Raw genomic sequence first — 21913 nt, 5'->3', positions numbered from 1 at the left:
CAAAAGCAGAATAGCAATCCAAGTGTTTCTTTATAGGTGACTGCTTAAATTTCCCATGACAGACAATGAATATAGATGTCTGAGCTGAGGGTTTTTTCGCATGCTAAGTCTAAAGAGGAAATAGCGCCCCAGAAAGTGAAACTGGGCTAAGGAATCCTTCAAGGAGGGCACAGTTGCAGTAGTATCTTCTAACCTTCAAGCTTCAGGGCTTGAACAGCAGACACAGTTCTCCAAAGACAAGAGTCCCTGAGCTTTGACACAGAGTTGGTACTGTTAAGATGTGCTACTTCTGCAGCATTTACTGCATCTAAGAAGAAATTCTTGCAATTGATCCTCAGAAATTAATGTTTTAAACTCCTCCCTTTTCTCTAGAGGGAGCTTTTCTATGAAATCAGTTCATCTATTAATTTTAGAATCTCTGTGTTATAATTTGATATTGAGCTATAGGCTTTCTGAAGAATAGCTTTAATGGACAAAATTATTTTTCGCTACGATTTAAATATTCTTCACTGCTACTGCTCCTACCGATGCTGAACTAAGCAAGTACAAAAAAAGATTTTTTTCTTCAGATAACACCTAGCATTCTTGTCTTTCCAGCCCCAATATTTTTTTATTAGAAGAACAACCATAAACCCCTGCTAGCCTTTACTCAGAGGGAGTACCAACCATCCTAAGAGTGTTTACTAGTTTCTGACTGCTGGATTTTAAACTACCTCATGTAATTTCTGAAAGAAATCAGTAATCCTCTTCTGCGAGTCCTGATACACCTTAGTACGGTGCCATTTGAACACATTATTTCAGTGACAGTAACAAGACAGTTTTAAGAGCTGAGATTTTCTTTTGCAAAATCTACCTTAGGTATTTCTGACCATACAGGAACAAATATGGGTCTTCGGTCTACCAGAAGAGTAAGGCAGAGGTAAGACATCTTGGTCAGGAACCATTACACCATGAACTTGAGAGCAAGGAAACCCACAGATTCTGTGGTCTGAAGGCCAGTCTGGGGATCTCCTCTGCCTCTCAGCACACAAGGACAGATGCACCAGTTGCTGCATCAGTTTCTGCCTCCTGCATGTCACCTGTCTCCCAGGGTTCCCTCTGACTTGCATATTCCTCTGACAGCCAGATAACAGTGCATCTCTACTCAGGAATAAAATGAAGAAATTAAGGTTTGTGAAAGATACTCTGGGGAGCGATCAGCTACAGCTACAAGTAGTTTATTTTAAGTAGGGACAAACTGCCAATGCCTTGGTTTGTGAGCTCTGCCAAAATGTGTCAGCTGTGCTGAGATTTTGTCAGCTGTTCATAGACAAAGAGCCACCCCCCCCCCCAAAAAAAAAAAAAAAAAAGGCTGCATGATCCAAGCCCAGCGTATTTGTAACTATTAAATGCATGGAGAATTTCAAAATATCCTGCCTGATGAATTCAAGATGTCAACTCACTTAAACTTTTGTAAAATTCCAGAAAGGAAGATCTCATCTAAAACAAGTCTGAAAAGTGCCAACACGTTTTACATTAATATTTAAGCTAATAGCAGGCTTCTCCAGTGTGAAGATATTGACAAACTTTTACAAGGCTGAATACATGACCCAAATTTTAAATGTAGTGCTTGCTTTACTTGTATGTATCATCCTGCTAGAAAACAGTACAATCTTTATTTTGTTTCAGAACTGAGACACCAATTGTCTTACATTCAACAACCCTGAGGCAGCTGCTTCCTTTGAAACAGATTTACCCAGCATTAATCCATGGCTTTACACTTTGTGAAGAATATAAACAACTCTGAAGGGAAGCTACCCTCTCCACCCTATAATCCCCACATACTCTTTGCAATAGCAATGTATCCTCGCTGCACTGCAGTCTTGTTGAATCTGCAGATACACAGAATGCAACAATACCATCAAGTGAGATGTTCACCTGACTATTAATTATGTCATTGCGGATTGTTGTACCAGAAACATCCTGGTAATAGGCCTGAAAAGAGGAACTAAATTTACTTGACTTGGTCCTAATACCCCATTCATTTGAAAGGATGCTGCAGAGGCTACAGTGCTGAATATGCAATACTCCATTCATCCTTCAATTATTTAAATAATTCAGACATGCTTGGAAATTGTGGCAAAATATAACAGTGCTTAGAGAATTACCAGCTACAATAAACACATCAGTTCCAAGTCCACAATCTGTGGGACAAGACAGAAATTTGTGTTTTAGCAGCAGTATAAAAAGTGAATTTAGATTATAAAACATTATAATCCTATATTAGTGCTCCAGTTTCTAAAAGCAGTAACACTGTAATGAGCATTCTAGTAGGACTGAAAAGCACATAAAGAATATATCGTACCAGAATATTACCTTATTCTCATTTTTCTTCTTTGGAAAACCTATGCACATTTTCCAAATTTTTTTATTCCTGACAGTCTGAACAGTTAAACAATGAGATGTGTTAACACCAGAAGACTAGGGTTATCTTAGGGTTTCTTTAGTGTACATTCAGGCATATGATGAGAGATGAGTATCAACAGAGAAGTAATGCTCAGATGAAGTGACTAAGTTATCATATAATCATATTGTTCTACTGAACAACTTCTCAAATTACAAAAATGAGAAAAAAATGTATTGGTATCTTTGGGTATAGAGCAATGACAGTAATTGCAAAGGCTTCACTAAGGCTGTATTAATCAGTACAGTAGATACATACCAAGGGCAAAAGCCTGTCACTCAATTTTTGACAGTATTATCTCTGTTAGTTGGATCAAAGTTATCTTGATGAATTACAGAATACTTAAATCACAAGGCTGTATCTCTGCAAACTCATACAATATTTTAATGTAAATTAGCCATATATATGTAAGAAGTGACAAAGAGTGTTATGTCTCTTACAAAACCCAGATCTCAGAAGTAGGCAATGCTACAAGAGCAAAGTCTTGCTTTTTTTTCATTGAAAATACATTTTTAACACTGTTGTGGATAAAATCACAGAAACATAAATGAGCAATAGATTAAAGATTTGGAGACCAGAAGGCAAAAACAAAAAACCCCACAATTTGGCTTTAAACAAAATACCCAAGATAATTGCTGATGGTTTATTTATGATTTCATACATTCCCAGCTAACAATACTGGCATCCACTGATCCAAATTGGGTAAATTGTCCTACACAACCTACCCTGATATTCCACCAGCAGATTGCTATCACTGCCACTACCACCAGCATTTCTTCCAGCTACATCCATTTCTTTTTCCCCATTTACATTTCATAACTTAATTCCTTCAAAGTACCACTGCCTAAGTTTTCGTGACTACAGACGATTTATTTCCCTTACAAATATGGTATTTTATCCTTAAGTCTTGATGTTACTTAACTATCAGTACAAAATTAGCTAGGTCAGGACCTAAATTCAAACCTAGCATATGGTCAATGAAAATATCATGCTAGATTTTTAGCTGCTTCCATAGATTCTGTTGCCTATATAGATGTTTGTCTATTATTCAGAAGCACACATGCTGTGTGGATCAAGAATTTAAAAGTGTAAATTTTCACCAAAATTGTGTTGACCATAAACTTTAATACTGTTTTAATCAAAACCACTAGGACTATGTACATACATAATGATTCAGTATTTGTCACAGATTTTCTCATAGAGGTTGTTAAAACTTCTTCCATAACAGCAACTGTAACAAAATATCAGAGACAACAGCAAAGGAACTACTGTAAATTTGCCACTTGCTGCTTAATAAAATGCTATAAATATGGGTAAGAGCAGAACAATTTTTAATTAGTATCACATTATAATAGCTAGGACATTACAGTAATAATAGGTTTGAGTTAACAGAAGAACCACCTACAGAGTATCTGTACAATTTACAAAAAAGATAAGTAGATTATATCGTTACTTTCTATGGGATCCAACATCTTAAACTGGTTTAAGCACCCCCAAACTATTTCAGCAGCAATGGCAGAAAATTCAAGTATTGTACTATAGGTGCACTGTAGGTGTATATAGAAAAAGAGGGAGATTTAGCAGCAGCGTGTGATTGTTTTACCACAGAAACTTAGGGACTTTCCTGCTCTCCCTGGTTTCTTCTGCCCAGGCTTCAATTTCATTGACCTTCCTATTCCCAGTCTTCTTAAAACCTGATGCCATTCTAAGCCAGAGGAATACCAGCAGATGGCAAAAAGAAGTCAAGGCTGGTCCAGTACCTGCAACTCAGTATCTCCTGGACTCAAGTTAGCCTCCGCAGAAAAGCTAAGATTAATATTATTTATATATAGGTACGTAACATTTCTAGATCGTTCTGAATATTTATGTTCTTTCTGTAAACTTTTTCATTTAGTTTTTCTTTCATTTTAGAAAGAAAACTTTCCTTTCCTTTACTCCGAATCAGAACGACATACATTTTTAAAATTTCTTTGTGATGAGAATTTACTGCAGTAATCTAAAATCTGTGAAAAGATGGGACCTATTTATCTGCTTTACAGGCAAATACATTCTAGATCTCTCTCAAAGACTGTACTCTGACATAAATTTGATAGTGTAATTACCACCAGAAAGAATCATTTCTATTCATACAAAAGCATGTGAAGAGGACATTTGATGCATACCAGACTGTTGTTCTTTGATCCACAAAACATTTTGCTTACTATTTCAGATGAGAGCTTTTGAAGGACTGCCTCAGTTCTCTCAGCTGTGTAAACAGTTACCAACTATTTAACCCCAGAGAGCTGGGCAATATGTCAACTATCCTCTTCAACTATCCTCTGTTCCACATCAAATATAACCAATGCTAATGGTAAAGGCAACTGCAGGATTACAAAATACATTACAGTTACTTATTTTGTATCCAACAAACAAAATCCAGAAACAGATGTCATTACCTATATAAAACTTTTAACTGTTGATCAATCTCTTGAAGCTTAGACCAGTACCCACTTGCAAGCTTTCGGTATTCATTAATAACTAAGGCCTTCAAATCAGGGTAGGGGCATTCCAGAGACAGTAGTGCTGAAGGAACTTCAAGGAAAAGTCCTTCTTCCTCTTCAAAAGAATGCACTAATACCTGTGATGAAAAAAATGCTACTGAGCAGAGTACTCTGCATTATATTTTCTCTCTGCAAAATTACCAATTAAACATATAAGAAAAGCTTACTTTTGTTATATAGTCTTCAAGCTCTTTTTCCAAAGCCAGACTTTCAAGGATAAGGAATTCCAAAATTGCCTTCTGTTGCTTCTTCACAAATTTGATCTATTTCATGAAATATGTTACTGTTACTACTTTATTTTTTTACAGTATGAAAGCTCTTATTCAGAAACAAAAACCCTGATTTCCAGTTCTATACTGCTATGCTTTTACAGATTTTAGTGAAGCAGATTTACACTACAGCAAGTACAGAGATTACTGGATACTCTGAATGTGAGTTATCGCCTCAAAGTATTACACAAAAATACATGAATATGCTAAAAATACGGTGATAATAAATTGTAAAAATAAAAGTTAAAATACCAACCTGCTGTAACACCTCAACCGGATCGATCTTAGATTTCAGACAAGATTCTTCTGAGAGGCAACGCTGCACTTCAGACAGCCTGAATTTCAAATGCTCTTTTAGTTGCCAGACAGGAACTACAGTATCTCTTTGGTATGTATCCCGCTCCTTCGATAATTTATGTTCTACATCCAAATGAAACACAAAGCTTTCTCAAACACAAAATATTACACAGCACTGTGCTTTCTAAACCTAAATCTGTCAGGCCACAGATTTAAAAACTCAAATATTTAAGATAATTTTGACTACAATACATAATCAAGAAACGAATACAGAATTCTCACCCAAGTCCCTCATATCCAAAAAAAAGTTGTGCTTATGGCTTTCCTCATCAAGAAAAGTCTTCATTTCTGCTTCTGCTTTTTGCCTGAAAGGTATGAATATGAGTTTTACAGAAGCTTTAATTTCTTATTCATTAAGTTTTCAAGAATGATAAGCCTCAAATACTCTAATAACTAAGTAAAAAGGGGGATTTTTTGCCTGGGAAGGTATGAAGTGCAGACTTGAACACGAAGGCAGTATGGAAGCCAACCTCTGAGCTCATTAAGATTAAAGGTGATATCACTGACCTGCTGTACATACAATACACAAGCTAATAGACAAGAACACTATTAATGTTCCCAGTTATAAGCGTGAACTCAATATGCACATCTAGAGACAGACTCTGAAGGAATGAAAAAGCATCTGAATACTTCTGATACTCTTACAAATAAATGCTTTTGAGATGTTGGTAGGTCAACTAAACAGCTATGTTTAGATCGTCATGCAGAGGTACATACAGAACAAGCATCAACTCCATTCTTCTCACCACCCTTTATGTCTTGTCATGTAAATGTTCCCTTTCAATGTAGATCACAAGGTTTCATGCCCTGCACAAAAAATTATCTTCGGTTCAGGTATTTTAATATTTTCCTCTTAATGTCACTTGAATCAAGTGTGCCACACCAGAATCTCCATCTACTGAAGTGTTTCTTTAACAATGACTAATTAAGATTCCTCAGCTCTTACCTGTTCTCACTCAGCCTTTTATGCTCTTGCCACCATACTTGCCGATGCTGTTTCAGTAGCATTTGCTCTTTGTTAATTTTTGAAACTTGCTCAATTTTTTTAATCTGCAGGAAAAAAACATAGCTTTTTGTATCAATACAATATTTTGAATCTGTTTAATAGCCTCATCAAATGCCCTCATCTAGAAACTTTTAAATTACAGAATGGCGAACCTTTTTTCAAAACTGTGTTTTTCTAAAGAACAGGTTCAAATGTAACCAATTTTCATGGGGAAAAAAAACTATTCTGTTTCAAATCACAATTAAATTAGAGGAGAAAGTGAAAAAAATGCAGTTCATTTTCTTCTTTCCTTTTTTTCTCCTGTTCTTTCCCATCCCTATTTCACAGGAGGTGAAAGGGGGAAGATGAGCAGGAGAAAGAAAAATACACTTTCTTACAGGTAGGAATATAAAAGAGTGAAACTCTGTCTTTCAAGAAGAAGAATTTCAAAAACCGATTACTAAAAAAGATAGCTTTTCAAAATTTATCCAATTAAAGGTGCTCTGAAACTGTCCGAGAGCTTCATGAAAACATTGCTTCCAACTTCAGGTAAAATAGAAGGTAGATTAATTACTGCTTGAACTAGAGGAAAATCCATCAGGGAAAGGTTGATGAAGTGGTAGCCAGATGACTCTGGCCAACCAGCAATGAAGGAAAAAGGATCAGAAGTCACCTGTGGCTGTCAGAAGCCCCTGAGACAGACAAGTCAGTTATCTCTCATCCTCCTGCCACCATGACTGTCTCCTGGCCTCTCAGTGGATACTCTGGACAAAGCAGCATTTCAGTTTAGAATTGGCTCCTTTCCCACTCCTCTTTTTGCTGCCTTGCCACCATCTTCCTCCACAACACCTGACCTCATCCCTGCCCCAGCCAAATTTTTATAGCGCTGCAAAACCCCTTCTGATTCCAGAGGCTCCCACAGTTCACATCCCTCTTCTTTTTTTTTCTCCCTTCATGCAGATACATTATTCTACTGCAGGATGGTAGCAAGACAATAAAAAAAAAAAATTGGAAACTCTTGTCCTAGCTCATAACAGGGAAAAATGATAAAGATCTCGCTCCACATCTAGTTCAGGAAAGAAACGATGCTCTGAGTCAAAAATGCTGGTTTCCTACTCGCCTCAGGTGGAAGTAATCTGCTCTGCTTAAAATGCTTAGTTAACATTCTTGTCTGGTGAAAGCTGGACAAAACCACACACATCACCCACTCTGCGTTCCCCTGCATAAAACCACAGAGCGCAAACCCCTACGGATCCATCCCCCAGCTGGGCAGCGATACCAGTCCGTTCTCAGAGAGGAAAGTTGTAGAACTTTTCTTTGCTGCACTCACGCACAGGTAAGCAAGAATCCCACTTCTTGAATCACAGCCTCTCATTCACCCACCAATAAAGCTAAAATCTTACTTTAAAACAAAATACCTAAAATTTTGAAACACGAAACATCTCTCAAATGAATCTGAGTTTAATATATCTGGTTTCTAGATAGTCACATAAGGAAGAACCACAACTAGAATGTGGTTAACCCACGGCACTTCGGCAGCAAACCTGCTTTCAGCAGTATTATTTGGGTAAGAAGTTGCAATAGATGCTGTGCAGAGATTATGTCACTGTGAATGAGAAAAAAGGTGTTTATAGGAAGCTGCATATGTGGCTGTACTATAAGAGAGTTTGAAAACACCTGGTTTATGCTTTCAATCAGTACGTTACAATGCTTTTGCAGCAAAGATAATGTCTCCTTATTTTTATTGCTTACGTATTTTCATGTTTTAAGTTATTTATAGCTTCTTCATGATTACCATTAGGTGCTTAAACCCAGACTTCAGCAAACAGAATACTGTATTTAAAGTAATCTGAAAATACATACATCTTTAAATCAATTCTAAAACTGAAGTGAAACAAAAGTTGAAGTAGATCTGTACATGAAGTTTAATATGCTCTTGAAATTATTTTATAGCAACAGCAATGACATTTATGTATGACTGCTGCAATACTAGCTTTGTTTCTGTATATGCTGTATTTTTCTTTCTTAAATGGTCAACAACTGGTTATCATTTGCTGTTTTGGTTCTACCTCAACGGAGGAGTAATCCAGCACTTCAAAATTTGGATAGCCTGAATCAGCAACAAAAAAGTGGTAGGTGGGAACACATTCTATTCTCTGTGGAGCTTTCAGCATATATATTTTACTACCTACTCAGTTGGAAAACATTGAAAATGTGAAATATCAAAAGATAGATGACGAAAAATTAGTTTAAAGCTTGAATGAGTTCAGTAATTTTGTACTGCAAATCTATGAATTCTGCCAGAGTTTTTGATATATTATACTTACATGCAATAAAGGAAGCAATACTATAAAGTATATATGTTTTTTCTCTCATTCACTGTCACCGTTTTCTGTTTTAAATACAAAGACAGGGGGTGCACAAGCAACCCCCTTTGCTGTTGCAAGGCCTTCCGAACAGTAGTGTGTAAGTAACTTATGCTTGTTGGCACTGTGCATATTCCATTTACTAAGATTTAAGAAACAGCATCAGAACAAAAAGAAAATTATATTATGTTGCTAACCAATGTATTTAATAACTTCTGTTCAAAGAACTAAATGTTTTATACATGTCAAAGACATCATCTGATCAGGTCCCTTAGTTATCTACACAAGAAAACTTTAGTCACTGCATTTTGCAGTTTCTATACTCTTCAGCAGTCTTTCATCCCAAAAGCCATCCACAAATTGCAACTGTTCAGAGGAATGGCCAAGGACTGGTGAGATAATAAATTGCCATGTCAGCACAGGTTAAGCATACCAAGCTGTATTATCCTTATGCTGGATTTGCAGTTTTCTGAAACAGCATTCAAATAATGTTACTGCTGGAGGGGTCTGTATCAAATCGGTAATTTTTTTCCTGTTCTGTTTTGTTTCTCAGCCTAAAGGAACTCCCTCAGCTGAATGTCTATCAGTGTCAATTTCTCCAGAAATCACTTCCTCCTGTGAATTCCACTTATTTTTTTTAAACACGTGACACTCATCAGTGAAACAGTTACACACTCAAAGCAGTTCCATTCTCACAAGGAGTTACCCTCCACAGTGTTACTAACCAAAGTTTTACACTATTTCCACTCAAATGAAAAGGAAAACATACAGAGCCAGTCACACACACTCCAGAGAGGTTGGAGACTTCTTGGACATCTGCATTTGTGGCAGTTTGACATATACTTTCCTTCAAAGAAAGCACATTTTTTTAAAGGGACGCTCTTAAAAATATAAATCCAAAGAATGCTTCTGGACCATCCACAGCTAAACCCAAGACCTGTTTATTCCTAACCACCTTCGCTTGCCAACCCTGCCCCAGCTGGTTGCAATACACAAGTACCTACGCACAACTCAGTGTAAAAGAACACTTATGTCTTGGCTGTCCCATTAAAAACCAGAAGTGCAACACTTCAAATTATGTTGTGGCTTAATAAACATAGCATGATGATAAGCTGTATGGAAAAAACCTAAACTCATAAATAGGCTTCAAAGAATTTCTCTTCTCAAGAGATTAACATGTTGAGATTAAAATACGTTATTTTCTGCTCATTGAAAAATCCTAAGCAAACTTTTTAATGTACAGCTGGATGGAAGTGAAGATGAGCCGCAGTCTTCTCATATATTTGGGTTTGCTGTTTAAGGAGCTTGTTCACAAAAATATTCTGTGTTGTTTTGTAGGTAAAGTTGGAAGCAATCAGAACTACCTGCTCAAAATGGCACATATTTTTTAAAAAACTAATAAAAATAATAATAATAAAAAATCATCAGCTCTCCAATGTTGTATGCAACTGAGACTGACAAGTCAGGCAATACCGTAATTCATAGAGAACACACAAGGAAGCGAGATACAAAGATACCCAAGCACATCATCTTTTAAAAGCTACCCCAATTTAACCAGACTGGTTTTACCCAATGAGGTCTGGCTGCTGTCAAAGCCACTGTGATTTCCCCAATACTGTAGGTCTCTGAACTCACACTGCCTAGCTTGATTGCTAATTACATGGTGATGCACAGTGGCTGGCCAATGTACTGGAACCTGCAATGCAACCAAGTCTCAGCAGCCAGCTCAGGTCTACAAGCGCTGACATCATCCCAGTTGCAGATGTGTGCCACAAAGGCACTGGAACGCCTCCACCCTGAGGTCCAGCAGCTAAATAAGTCACATGAAAGCTAAGCTGTTTCTCAAACCGAGGTACCTCTGGATGCAGAAGAGCTGTGTTTGTGCAGCACTGAAGTTCCACCTGACTTTTGGAAATCCTCACTTCCTATTTTTTTTGTTTTGTTTTGTTCTGGATGAACCCCCGCTTCCCATTTATCCTTGTAAATTCTTCATTACCCCCCATAGTTTGAATGGTTTATGTAATGAGTCTGGCTGAATTTCCTCAAAGCGCTCAAATACAAACTTTTCCTGTCTTTTTGGGAAGCAGATCCCACACATATTTTGCATCTCTGATTCAAAGAAATTCCACACTTTGACATTAATGTGTCCAAATCACAATATGGCTGACTGTGATAGACTCTCATCTTTTGGCCCCCTTTGCTAAACACTGTTACAGCAATTTATCCCTACCCGTTCTCAGATTCCTTGGGGCAGTGAAAAGAAATATGATCACTGAATTTTAACATCATTCACATTACAAATAATATAAAAATCATACCTTTAATTGAATTTTTGCAGATGTCAACTTTTCTTCTGCAGCAAGTTCATGTAGATGTTTGTAGTCAACAGGTTTATACTTCTGGCTGCAAAGACCATTCCTCATCGGAAACACCAGATTTCCTAGTTATCACATAAAACACATACAGTCATTTCAAATACTGGAGAAATATTTTAAGTGTGAGTCATAAAATGAAAGTATTATAGATAGAAATTAGAAACAGTGTATTTTAAGCATTAGAAGTTTCCGTAACAAAGAAATTGTGTGTTGGTGAATAAGAATTTGAAACAAACATAAGCTAGTACAAATCATATAAGAAACATTAATCATGTGTCTATTTAAAAAGAGTTTATATTAAATAGGTTTTTTATATGGAAACTTAAAGAATAATTCACTTCAAACTGAGTTTACTGGAATTTTAGTAATTTCTAGTACAGAAATACGTAAGTTGTAATATATGCATTCTTATTTCACAAATTGGAAAATTACCTCAGTATATATTGTATTCTATAGATTGAGCAAAAGAAGTAATTTTTTTCTAAAAGGTATATAAGCTACTAATTATATGTAAACAGAATGAGTTGCAGCTACATTTCCCATTGAATCTCCAGCCATAGGAACAGCGTAATTGATCTGTTAAACTTCTGTCGGCCCCCAATGTACATCCTCATAAAGAGAGAAAGGCACTAATTTGCAAGGGAAACATCATACTTGGTGTCTGCTGCCAGCAGTAGGGATTATAATGTCCACTTTCTGCAGTCCTATCATCAGTATTTGAAAGATCGTGACAGTATTGAAAGACTGTTGTCCAAACAAACCCCGAGGAAGCAGGTTTCCTGAAGAAGCATTTGATGTCAATAAAGATTTAACCAAGCTGGTCTTTCACCACACAGTGAAGATAAACTTCGTAAAAGGATCATTGCAAGTTCTTTGAGAGATTGTCATATTCCCCAAACAAGTTACTTCGAGTTTACCAGAGGAGTCCTTTGGGCTTACGTTCAAGTTCCTAAATCCACGACCTTTCTCTTCCCCTTCACCAACTTCCTGAAAATGATCACTTCCACCATTACATGGTCACTTTAATCACAAACATTACATATACACATACACTTAAAACTCAGTGAGCCAAGGACTGAGAACACCAGCAGCCGTATCAGAATGAATCCAGAAAACCAAGCCTGTAAATCCTATCTGAACAAGATTTGTCAAGACAAAAAGAGAAACACTCTCAAGGTAACCTCAGATACATAGCTGCCTAATATTAATCAACCTTTTTTCCTAGCTTATTGGCCTGCGCCAGACTCCCATCAAAACAGAATCTCATCTTTCTTCCCCTGTAATCACCATCCACAGTTTCCACAGGCAATCCCTTGCAGTTGCCACTGTCTGAACTTGAGAGGGTACACCAGCTACCTAGAGGAAGGCTTCCTACTTTCCTCCTACTTGTTAATCCTGCTTTTTTTGGCCACTCATTTTTTCAACACGCAAATTATTCCATCAAATCAGTGTAATGCTAACCAGGTTATAGCTTTGATCTTGTGTTATGACTACTTTTTTATTCTCTATATACCTTACACAAAAAATGTTCTGTAGTTTGATCCACTAATTTCTTCCATTTGATCTCCTCTATGAGCTTAGTATGAATAATCTCCTTTCTCCCAGTTTTTACACTTTCAGGTGGCTTTGTTCATCTGTGTGCTTTTAGTCCCATCAATCCAAATTTAAAGTTCCCATCCCTAAGTCAGCAAGATTTTATGTGAACATTTTTTTCCGTTTTTTTTGAGATTTCTTCCAACAGAGATCATGGAATGTAATTCCATATTTATTTTTATTACAAGCAGAGATCACGGAATGTAATTCCACGCTCAAAGTAGTAAAAGCTCTGTTGCCAAACCCTCTGAAAAAGCCGCTCATTCAGTTCTTCCTCCTAAGCCTATTACTCCTTCATTACTGCTCCCAAAGGCTTGCAATCGCTTCTGGTCCGCTAGGAGTCATTTGAGGCAGCAACATCAATGTCCACACACATGAGCAGCAGGGCGCAGCAGGAGCTTCAGAGCAATGCCGTAACATTTTTAATTCAGGCTCCCTGCAGGCAAAGGCCTGGGAGGTATGTTAGCAGATGCATCTTGTCTTATTCATTAGAAAAGAATCAGGAACTGTTACTAGTACTACTAAATGACGTTAACTATTGCTAGAAGCCATTAATTACAGCTTCTCGGCATGGTGCTTGTGAACCTCATGATCTTCAAAAAGCATGACAGCGTAATGCTCCAGCATTAGAGATCCTCAGTTAATTCCAGGATAGCATACTATCATGCAGGTAAGTGTCAGAACAAAGGTGGGATGCTGTCATCTTCCAGAGGAGATAAAGATCTAAGCCTCTCCCAGCAGCACCTGTTGCAGCTGCTCCAGAGACCTCTGTACAGACCTAGCGTCAATGGTTTTAGAAGCATTCTACATGCAACCTACACCATGTCAATGCATGCATTGACAAAGTCCTCATGCTACAGTCAGCTTTTAGCCATGCCACTCTTAACTTCTGATTCCTCATCTGAAGGAGTTCCTAAATCATTTCACTAACATGGATACCTCACACCACTTGTTCTGAATAGTGGCACAGGTATCCAGGGGTAGCAACCCTATCTGGGTATGGCACTCAAAATTGCAATATCTGACAGGTTTTCTTTGGTCTATGTCAGCACTGTAATTTCCTTAAACTACTCAGTGAAATTAGTTTGTTGTATCTGTTTGACAGCTCTCACTCACCACTGGCTTTTGAAACCCTGCTTTCACTATGCCAGCTTTATTCCCCAGTACAGTGTAGTAAGGATAAGACATACGATCAAAAACCAAATCCATTTAATCTTTTTTGCACCCTTTCTTTCTCACATTATAAAATGAGAGAAGAGGGTTGACAACAAAAAGCATGGAAACACAGGATGAAAAATGCAAAAGTGTATACTGATGTACAGAAAGCAGTAACAAACACAGTGCAGAAACAACCAGGGAGAATGAACCACCTCACTTAATGAATAGATGGAGAGAATAAGGAATGCTTTAAAGTAACAGGAAGAAGCACTATTTTTCTTTGGCTGGGATGTCTTAATCTGTTCTAACCACAGAAAAATGTAACAGAGACCAGTGAATAAGCAGAGATAATCCATTTACTTAAAAAGGTTAAACTTGGTGGTACCTAGATAAAAAAAGAGTAATTATTATGTTGGGTTTCTAAACAAAAAAAAGTTTGCGGCAACATTTGGAAGCCTTAGAGTATTCTCTGGAAACCCCAAGTTTAATTTAGCAACATAATCTGATATTTTCTACACTCTTAAAACCCACTTTATATAAAGCATATAAATATACATAGATATATGTAGAACTACTGTGAGAGAAAGTAGGTACCTGAGGTACCTCCTCGGACAACTCATCTTCACCAAATTAATCATGTTCCTCACATTTAAGAAAAGAATGAGGAGGAGAATGAGGAGAGATAGGTTCAATTTCCAAAATTAACCCCCAAAAATTTAATTTTATCTTTGCTTTCAATATGCTTTTTCCTTTAGCCTGTATATCTGAACCTTGCAAATCTCCGCTATTTATCCATTTCTTCTGCTACTGAGGATTTTACTCTGAGGATTTTTCTGAAGTCAATAGGGTCTATCCATGTGAAAATAATTCCAAAATCAGAGTCTTGTCATACAGGATGAAATTTTGTTTTTAATAGGTAACGTACTTGATGTGTCTTATATTTTACAATGAAAATAAAATTTATTTATTTTTATATGTATGTATACACGCACTAATGTATACATGAATAAAAATACAAAATACTAAACTTTTAGATTTTAGAATGGCTTTTCACAATTTTTCTATAACATATTTGCTAAAGTTTGAGATACAATTATAATGGTAAATGAAAATACTTGAACTTTTACTTTAAAGTAAAGCTTTAGTGCACAGATCCTCAGTGACTACATAAACTAGGAGGCTTATCAGGATAAGGAATGGACCTTTTCTTTCCAACCTCTTTGACAGGTTCCTTTAGTAGTGAAACTTCCCATTAGGTATGATAGGAAGATTTTTTCCATTTACTGTTAACAGCATAGTGGCTGGAAGCAATATATCTGACATATGGTTTTGCAGAGGGGTGCCACATAAAATGTTAAGGTAAATCCTGCAAAGCTACCCCATGACCTTCCTTCAAGTCTCCCCTAAGAATTTTCATTTGCCACATGCCTACAGAAAGTCTGACAACATGACTCCAGATGATGCCTCATCATGGAAAGACTTTTTCAAGTAAACCGCCAGCACAATCCCCAGTAGCAGTTCAGAATGGGGGATGAATGGATTGAAAGCAGCCCTGCAGAGAAGGACTTTGGGATCCTGGTAGATGAAAAATTGGGCATGAGCCAGCAACGTGTGCTTGCAGCCCAGAAAGCCAGTCATATCCTGGGCAGCATCAAAAGAAGAGTGGCCAGCAGGTCAAGGGAAGGCATTCTGCTCCCCCGGAGCTCTACATCCAGCTCCAGGGTCCCCGGTACAAGGAAGACACGGACCTGTCGGAGCGGGTCCAGAGGAGGCCACGGAGACGCTCAGAAGGCTGGAGCCCCTCTGCTGTAGAGACAGGCTGAGAGAGCTGGGCTTGTTCAGCCTGGGGAGGAGAAGGCTGTGGGGGAGACCTGACCGGGGCCTTTCTACTTATAAAGGAGGATCATAAGAAAAACAGAGGAGTTTTTGCCAGGGCCTGTAGTGACAGGGCAAGAGGCAACATTTTTAAATTGAAAGAGGACAGATCTGGATTGGATATAAGGAAAAAATTCTTTACCGTGAGGGTGGTGAGGCAGTGGGCCAGGCTGCCCAGAGCAGCTGTGGGTGCCCCATCCCTGGCAGTGCTCCAGGCCAGGCTGGATGGGGCTGGGAGCAGCCTGGGCTGGGGGGGGTGTCCCTGCCTGGGGCAGGAGGACTGGCGTTAAATAATCTTTAAGGTCCTTTCCAACCCAAACCAGATTCTATGATCAGAATGCTATAGCAGCTTCCATATGCAGCTATTTATTACACAAGAGTATTTCATATGTAATTTTATTCTAGACTGTGATAAACAAATTTGAACATGATAGCATACCTACCTACATCACTAATCCTTTGAGTTGTAAAGAACATTCCATGGTCCAGTTCACTCATTTTTATTTGTTATTTATTTTTTATACCTGTTGAGAAACAAAACAGATGCTTTGAGAATACCAGCATTGTGGATGCAATCCAGAAACACACTCAAAAAATATCTACTGTTTTCTGAGGAGAGAGGGCACATCTCACTAAAAATGTAATTAGACAGAAATTCCACAAGTTTGTCTTTCATTTTAAGAGATTGCACGTGCCTCAATTTAGCAGCTAAGAAAAAGAAAACAAAATATTTCCTTGATGAACCTATAATGCTGTCACACAGATCACCTATTCTTTACTTTGTGCTTTTCAAAATATAACAGTCCTAACAACCCAAATGTAAGTTAAGTTTCTGAGATGTTCTTTGCTTTTTAGAAATTAAGCCTGAAAACATCACCCTCTTCTTACATTTAGAGACTGGTTTATATATAGACCCTACACCCCCCTTAAGAGTCTCCGTATTAACACTTGTTAACCCAAGTCAGCAGTTGCAGCAACAGTGGCTTAGTTCCCAATGAGCAACTGTGACAGCCAGCATGTATCAAGCATTCACATCATCTTGGGATCAACTTGACATTTAGGATGAAGTAAGATATACAACATAGTAAAAAACTTTGATGTCTTAAAAGCCTTACTTTCACCTTAATTAAGCATGCTTGGGAACCATCACAGTTCTTCCACGCAAAGAAAAGCAATAGATCAAAATGAGGTATTTCAGTGGAACTGAATCGACAGCTGAATAATGCCAGATGGGGAAGGTCATGTTCAACCAGCCTCCCCAAGAACCCTCTCCCTCAAACTCAGTACTACCATACCAAAATCTCCTACACACAAAATTCCATCCACTTTGTCACACTTTTGACATTTATCTGGTCCCACAGCAAGCAGCAACACAGTAAATCGTAGACCAGCAAAATCTGTTAATTTGTGTATTGTGAAGTTACTTCTCTGCTGTTCTAGGGAGTTGAACCAGTTTATCCATACAAATTCCAAGGATGGCACAATGCAGCAAGGAGGAGGGAAGGAAGAGCAGCAGAAGCAATGGAAAGGGAACTGCTTGGACAGTGCTATTAATTTCAGTCAAATAAAAAAGTGAGACTGCAATCAAAGACACTTAGCATTGTACTTTGTTGTTACCTATGTTTTCTTCATGACAACATTCTGCATTTCTTCATGACAACACATCAAAAACAGCTGAAGTGTTAAAATCTGTCTTAGATGGACAACAATTTTATGAATGAGCTTCCAATACTACTGCAAACAAGTGCAGTTGAAATTACAGCCACAACAGTGCACACGCACACACACTCACTCTATTCCTGTGGCTCAAAGTCAGTTTGATGTTAATTCTGTACATGTTAACTACGCAAGTTACAAGGCAAAGAAAATTCATGACCACAGCCTTTGTACAGTGAATATTCCATGACCAAAGCAAGAGAAAACAGTGAACAGTCACTGATAAAGTGTGACATTTCTCAATGCTTCTTCATGAATATTATTCTTATTTAACAATGCTATAAACTGTCCCTGCACTAAACCAAAAATATTAGTCTAAATGTCATCTGTCTTCCCCCAACAGGACCTTTTCAAATTTGTTCTGAAAGTAATTGATGATATCAATTGGTCGGAAGCTTCACTGAACGTCATCATCTGATCACAAGACTGAAATTAAAGATACACGAGAGTAAGAAAATGACAATACATGAGAATTCATCCCTCTTTTGAAAGATTAATGTGTATTTTACAATCTAATAGTCACCTGTAGATAAATTCACAGTTATTATCCCGAAGTCTACACACTCCTTAAAAGTCAGGGGAAGAAGAAAGGAAGGAAAAATAGAATCAGCAGTATGAATATGCTAACATTTTCCCCAATCTACAGCCATTATTTAGTTTCAACTTGTAGTCTTATATAACAATGCTAAATTCATCCAGACAAATGAAGAATTTGTAATTTTTAATTCTCTGTATCAGAATTAACTTTGGCCTATTTGTCATGGTAATGTTTTATCTATACATCAAATTACCTATACATAATTTTCTAACTGCATATATACTTCAGTTGGAATAATTTTTTTTAAAAAACAAATTAATTATATATGTAAGGCCTTAAGGTAGGGATTTATGTAACACAGTAAAGTATGGGATTTGCCTTACTCATTCCTTTAAGATGCGCAGTCAGTTTAAATGTTGTTGCTTTCCCCTTTAAAGACAAAACATATTTTTCTGCTTCTTAGAAAGGTGAGCTATAAACAGGCTTGTCTTTATATCTTGGAGGAATCACTGGAAATATGACTGGAACTTTGAGAAATTTGGGAAATCCTCAATCATCAATACACAAATCTTTGAGCTATAGGCTGATCAATTTAAAAAGGCATTTAAAGAATATTCTTTTTATTCAGGTTGCTTACAAGTCTCTAAATTAGGTTTACTTCAGTATCCGTGGTGTCATAACTCCCTTAGATTTCTATCCTTCAAAAGCTTCTTCCTGGGAGGATGGGGAAGTAGACACAACATGAAAGTCTGTAATTAGAAAACAGGGCCAGAGGGGGAAATCATAAAAAAAAAAAAAAAAAAAAAAGTGAAAACCTGCAAACTGGCATAATTTCCCATGGAATTCTACAATATTCAGCACTTTCTGGAAACTCCAGCATAATTCTCTGACATAATCTTCCACTGAATTTACAGACATTAAGATTGAATAATACCAATAATAAAAGCTCAAAAAGTAGAAAAAAAACCCCAACTATAAGGAAACTCAAAATATTTGTTTAGTACTACTTTGCAATTATTTCTTCTTAAGGCTTTTAATATGAATCACAAAGGAAAAAAACAAGCTTTTTTTATTTTGCTGAATTTCATCCTGCCCTTGAAAAGTAAATCAACCACATACCTGAATTTAGAGAAAGGGAAAGAAAGCATCAAAATATATACTGAAATCCTTTATTTTAAGGATTTTTTGGTTGACCAGTCTAAAACAGACTTTCATACATGTCTGTCTTAGAAAGATCGTAAATCATCACAATTCCTAGCCTCCTTCAGGAAGTCATGAAAATTCAACTGTGGCTTGGCATTTTCATAACCCTACTGATAGTCTTACCAAGGAAGAGTGAAGAACCAACACAAGGCTTCTGAACAAGTATGACCATAGTGCCACTTGAGCTCCACAGATCAGCAGCACCACTTTTAAACAACAGCAAGTTCTCAAGGGTTTTTCTGTACTACGGTTAATATTTACACAGCAATGTTGATTTTCCTTAGCAGAGATATCAGCAAAGTTACCACATTCTGAGATTCTGCAAACAGAAATAAATATACCTGCATTAGACTTGAAGCGGATTGTCTGCACATGCTTTGTGGAACCATTTGGACTTTTCAGATTTCTAACAGCCCAGTGAGAGCAGCAGCTTTGACAAAGTTGCCAGAATTTCTCAAACTAAAAGCTGGAAAAAAGACCTACAGAGGAAAACAGAACATGGGCTAGTCCTAACTATAGAGTGAGAGGGCAAAGTTCCTTGCAAAGTCAAAATGAGAGCTTTGCAACAATTAAAACTGGCTTGGCTTTGCCTGCTAGCACTTGCAAGTCTTGGAACCCAATTTCCCCATGCTTAAAGAGGGAATTCAGGGGTACATTTGAATACAGTGGTACAAAGTAAACAATTTACCTCCAAAGATTTCCTGACTGCTCTTTTCACAAGGCTGGTCTGTACAAAGGGTATTTAAGCCGCCATCATCAGGTTTACAGCCCGTATTCATTCATACCAGTATCACAGCAGAGATACTTTCTCTTGACACAGGCAGACCGCTGCTGGGCAGTATTCTTGGAGCACAGGGTTTGCATCAGTAGTCTGAGGAAATCCCTGCTGATTTCAGTCTCCCTGGGCCCAGTGGAAGAACTATGATACAGCAATTTCAAAGAGCACAAAACCTACTTCCATTTTTCATTCTTAAAAGCATAACCCATAGAAAAATCATATGAAGCAAATTTTTCTCTACTTCCTCTTGCGTTTCCACTCTAGCCCATGGAAAGTAATGCAAGTATTTCAGGTAGTATTTAAGTTTTTAACAAGAGCCACTGGATTTTGCATTTCAATACATCTGGAAGCATTTGTAAGCACCTTCACCTTTTTGCTCTTAAAATGGAAAAATTCTAATGTTCTCTTCATGACCTTAAAAGAGTAATTTCCACTATGTCAATGCTCTCATTAAACTCTGAGAACTGTTAGTATTTCTCCTAGTTGTGGAGTCTATATTAAAAGGGGAAAGGAAATCAATTTAGGATGAAGCTTGGTATATTTACATCATAATGACACATTTACAAAGATCGTATTATTTGTAGTTGACAAATTTAATTGACAGCAGTGGGTTAATTCTGGGCATGCTTGCACAACCTCTATCCTCCAAGCTCCCTGTCAGCTTCAGCTGAAATTTTGCACCAAATGTGCAAAACTAGAGCTTACAACCCAAACTTTACGTTTCATGATGAAAACTAGTTTTTAAAGGTTTGCAGCTGCTTGAACAGAGGTAATGAGTTACACCTAATGATTTTTTTCCATATACCTATGTGGTTTTGAGGCCAAAATACTTAGAGAGCAGAAATAACAATTTCAGGAAGAGTTTACTGCCTTAATCTTTTCACTTCCACAGATTACAACAGAATAACTGTAATTCACATACTTCTTTTCTAAGGAAAGATTATTCAGTAAGTAGTACTCCTTAGAACAAAAGTAACTTCACCTCTCTTCCTCTGGTACTTAGTATATTTTCATTGGGAATAAATTTGTTTCTGTGGACTTTTTTAGCAAATTAGTTTATTAACATACATAAAATGCAGCCTAAACCAAACATAGTATCCAGAAACATGGTAAATCCATTTAATATTTGTGACCAGAAAGATTAAGAAAATATTCAAGAAGGTTGGAAGGCTGACATGTTAGCATTTATATTTTAAAAACACTCTTTAGAATACAATCACAAGGAAATTTGGATACCATTCCCAAAAAAGAAAAGGACCGTCCCTTCCGTAAACCATTGTATCCCAGTGGTTGGGGATAAAGAGGCATGAACGAGGAAAACATGGGTTTCCAATGCCCTTTCTGCAGGGTCTCCTAAGCATCGGAACTACAAGGGTTCCCACATATTGGATGGTTGTCTTAACCATACATATTAACAGATACTCTACTCTGAAGGTTTTTGAATAATGCATATATCTCACATCCAAACTTCCTAAACTAAATTGAGTTATGTCATTTGAGTGTTTAATCCAAAACACTTCACCCAATAACTCTGAGTAAAAAAAAAAAAACAAACTGGTTTTGGCTCTGCCCCAGTGTAGTCAGACTGTAAAGCCAAAAAACTCCAGAAGCCCCCTAGGACAACAGCATCTCGAGGTTCTGTCTTTTCCCCCAGTGCCCCACAAGTCTTTGACCCAGAGCAGCTGGGCCATGCCATGCCTGGTTTGCTGATCCTAAG

At 37.4% G+C, this 21913-nt stretch overlaps 1 protein-coding gene across 3 annotated transcripts in view; it reads right to left on the bottom strand.

The window, feature by feature from the left end:
* Positions 1-21913, bottom strand: part of CCDC148 (coiled-coil domain containing 148) — a 78165-nt gene that overhangs the window by 43087 nt on the left and 13165 nt on the right. For 2 of the 3 annotated variants that reach the window (XM_037398369.1, XM_037398370.1), the window contains exons 2-8: positions 16405-16485; positions 11279-11400; positions 6556-6659; positions 5832-5914; positions 5509-5672; positions 5151-5246; positions 4879-5060 (exon numbers count right to left, since the gene is read on the bottom strand). In XM_037398369.1, coding sequence (XP_037254266.1) covers positions 4879-5060; positions 5151-5246; positions 5509-5672; positions 5832-5914; positions 6556-6659; positions 11279-11400; positions 16405-16459 — 806 coding nt within the window. In that variant the 5' untranslated portion in view covers positions 16460-16485. Of the gene's footprint in view, positions 1-4878; positions 5061-5150; positions 5247-5508; positions 5673-5831; positions 5915-6326; positions 6417-6555; positions 6660-11278; positions 11401-16404; positions 16486-21913 lie in introns of those variants that run through there. The other variant, XM_037398371.1, reaches the window with a different exon arrangement.

Source organism: Falco rusticolus, chromosome 8, assembly GCF_015220075.1.
Source record: "Falco rusticolus isolate bFalRus1 chromosome 8, bFalRus1.pri, whole genome shotgun sequence".
Taxonomy (NCBI): domain Eukaryota; kingdom Metazoa; phylum Chordata; class Aves; order Falconiformes; family Falconidae; genus Falco; species Falco rusticolus.
The sequence above is the reverse complement of the archived record's forward strand: the minus strand, read 5'-3'. Positions and strand labels throughout refer to the sequence as shown.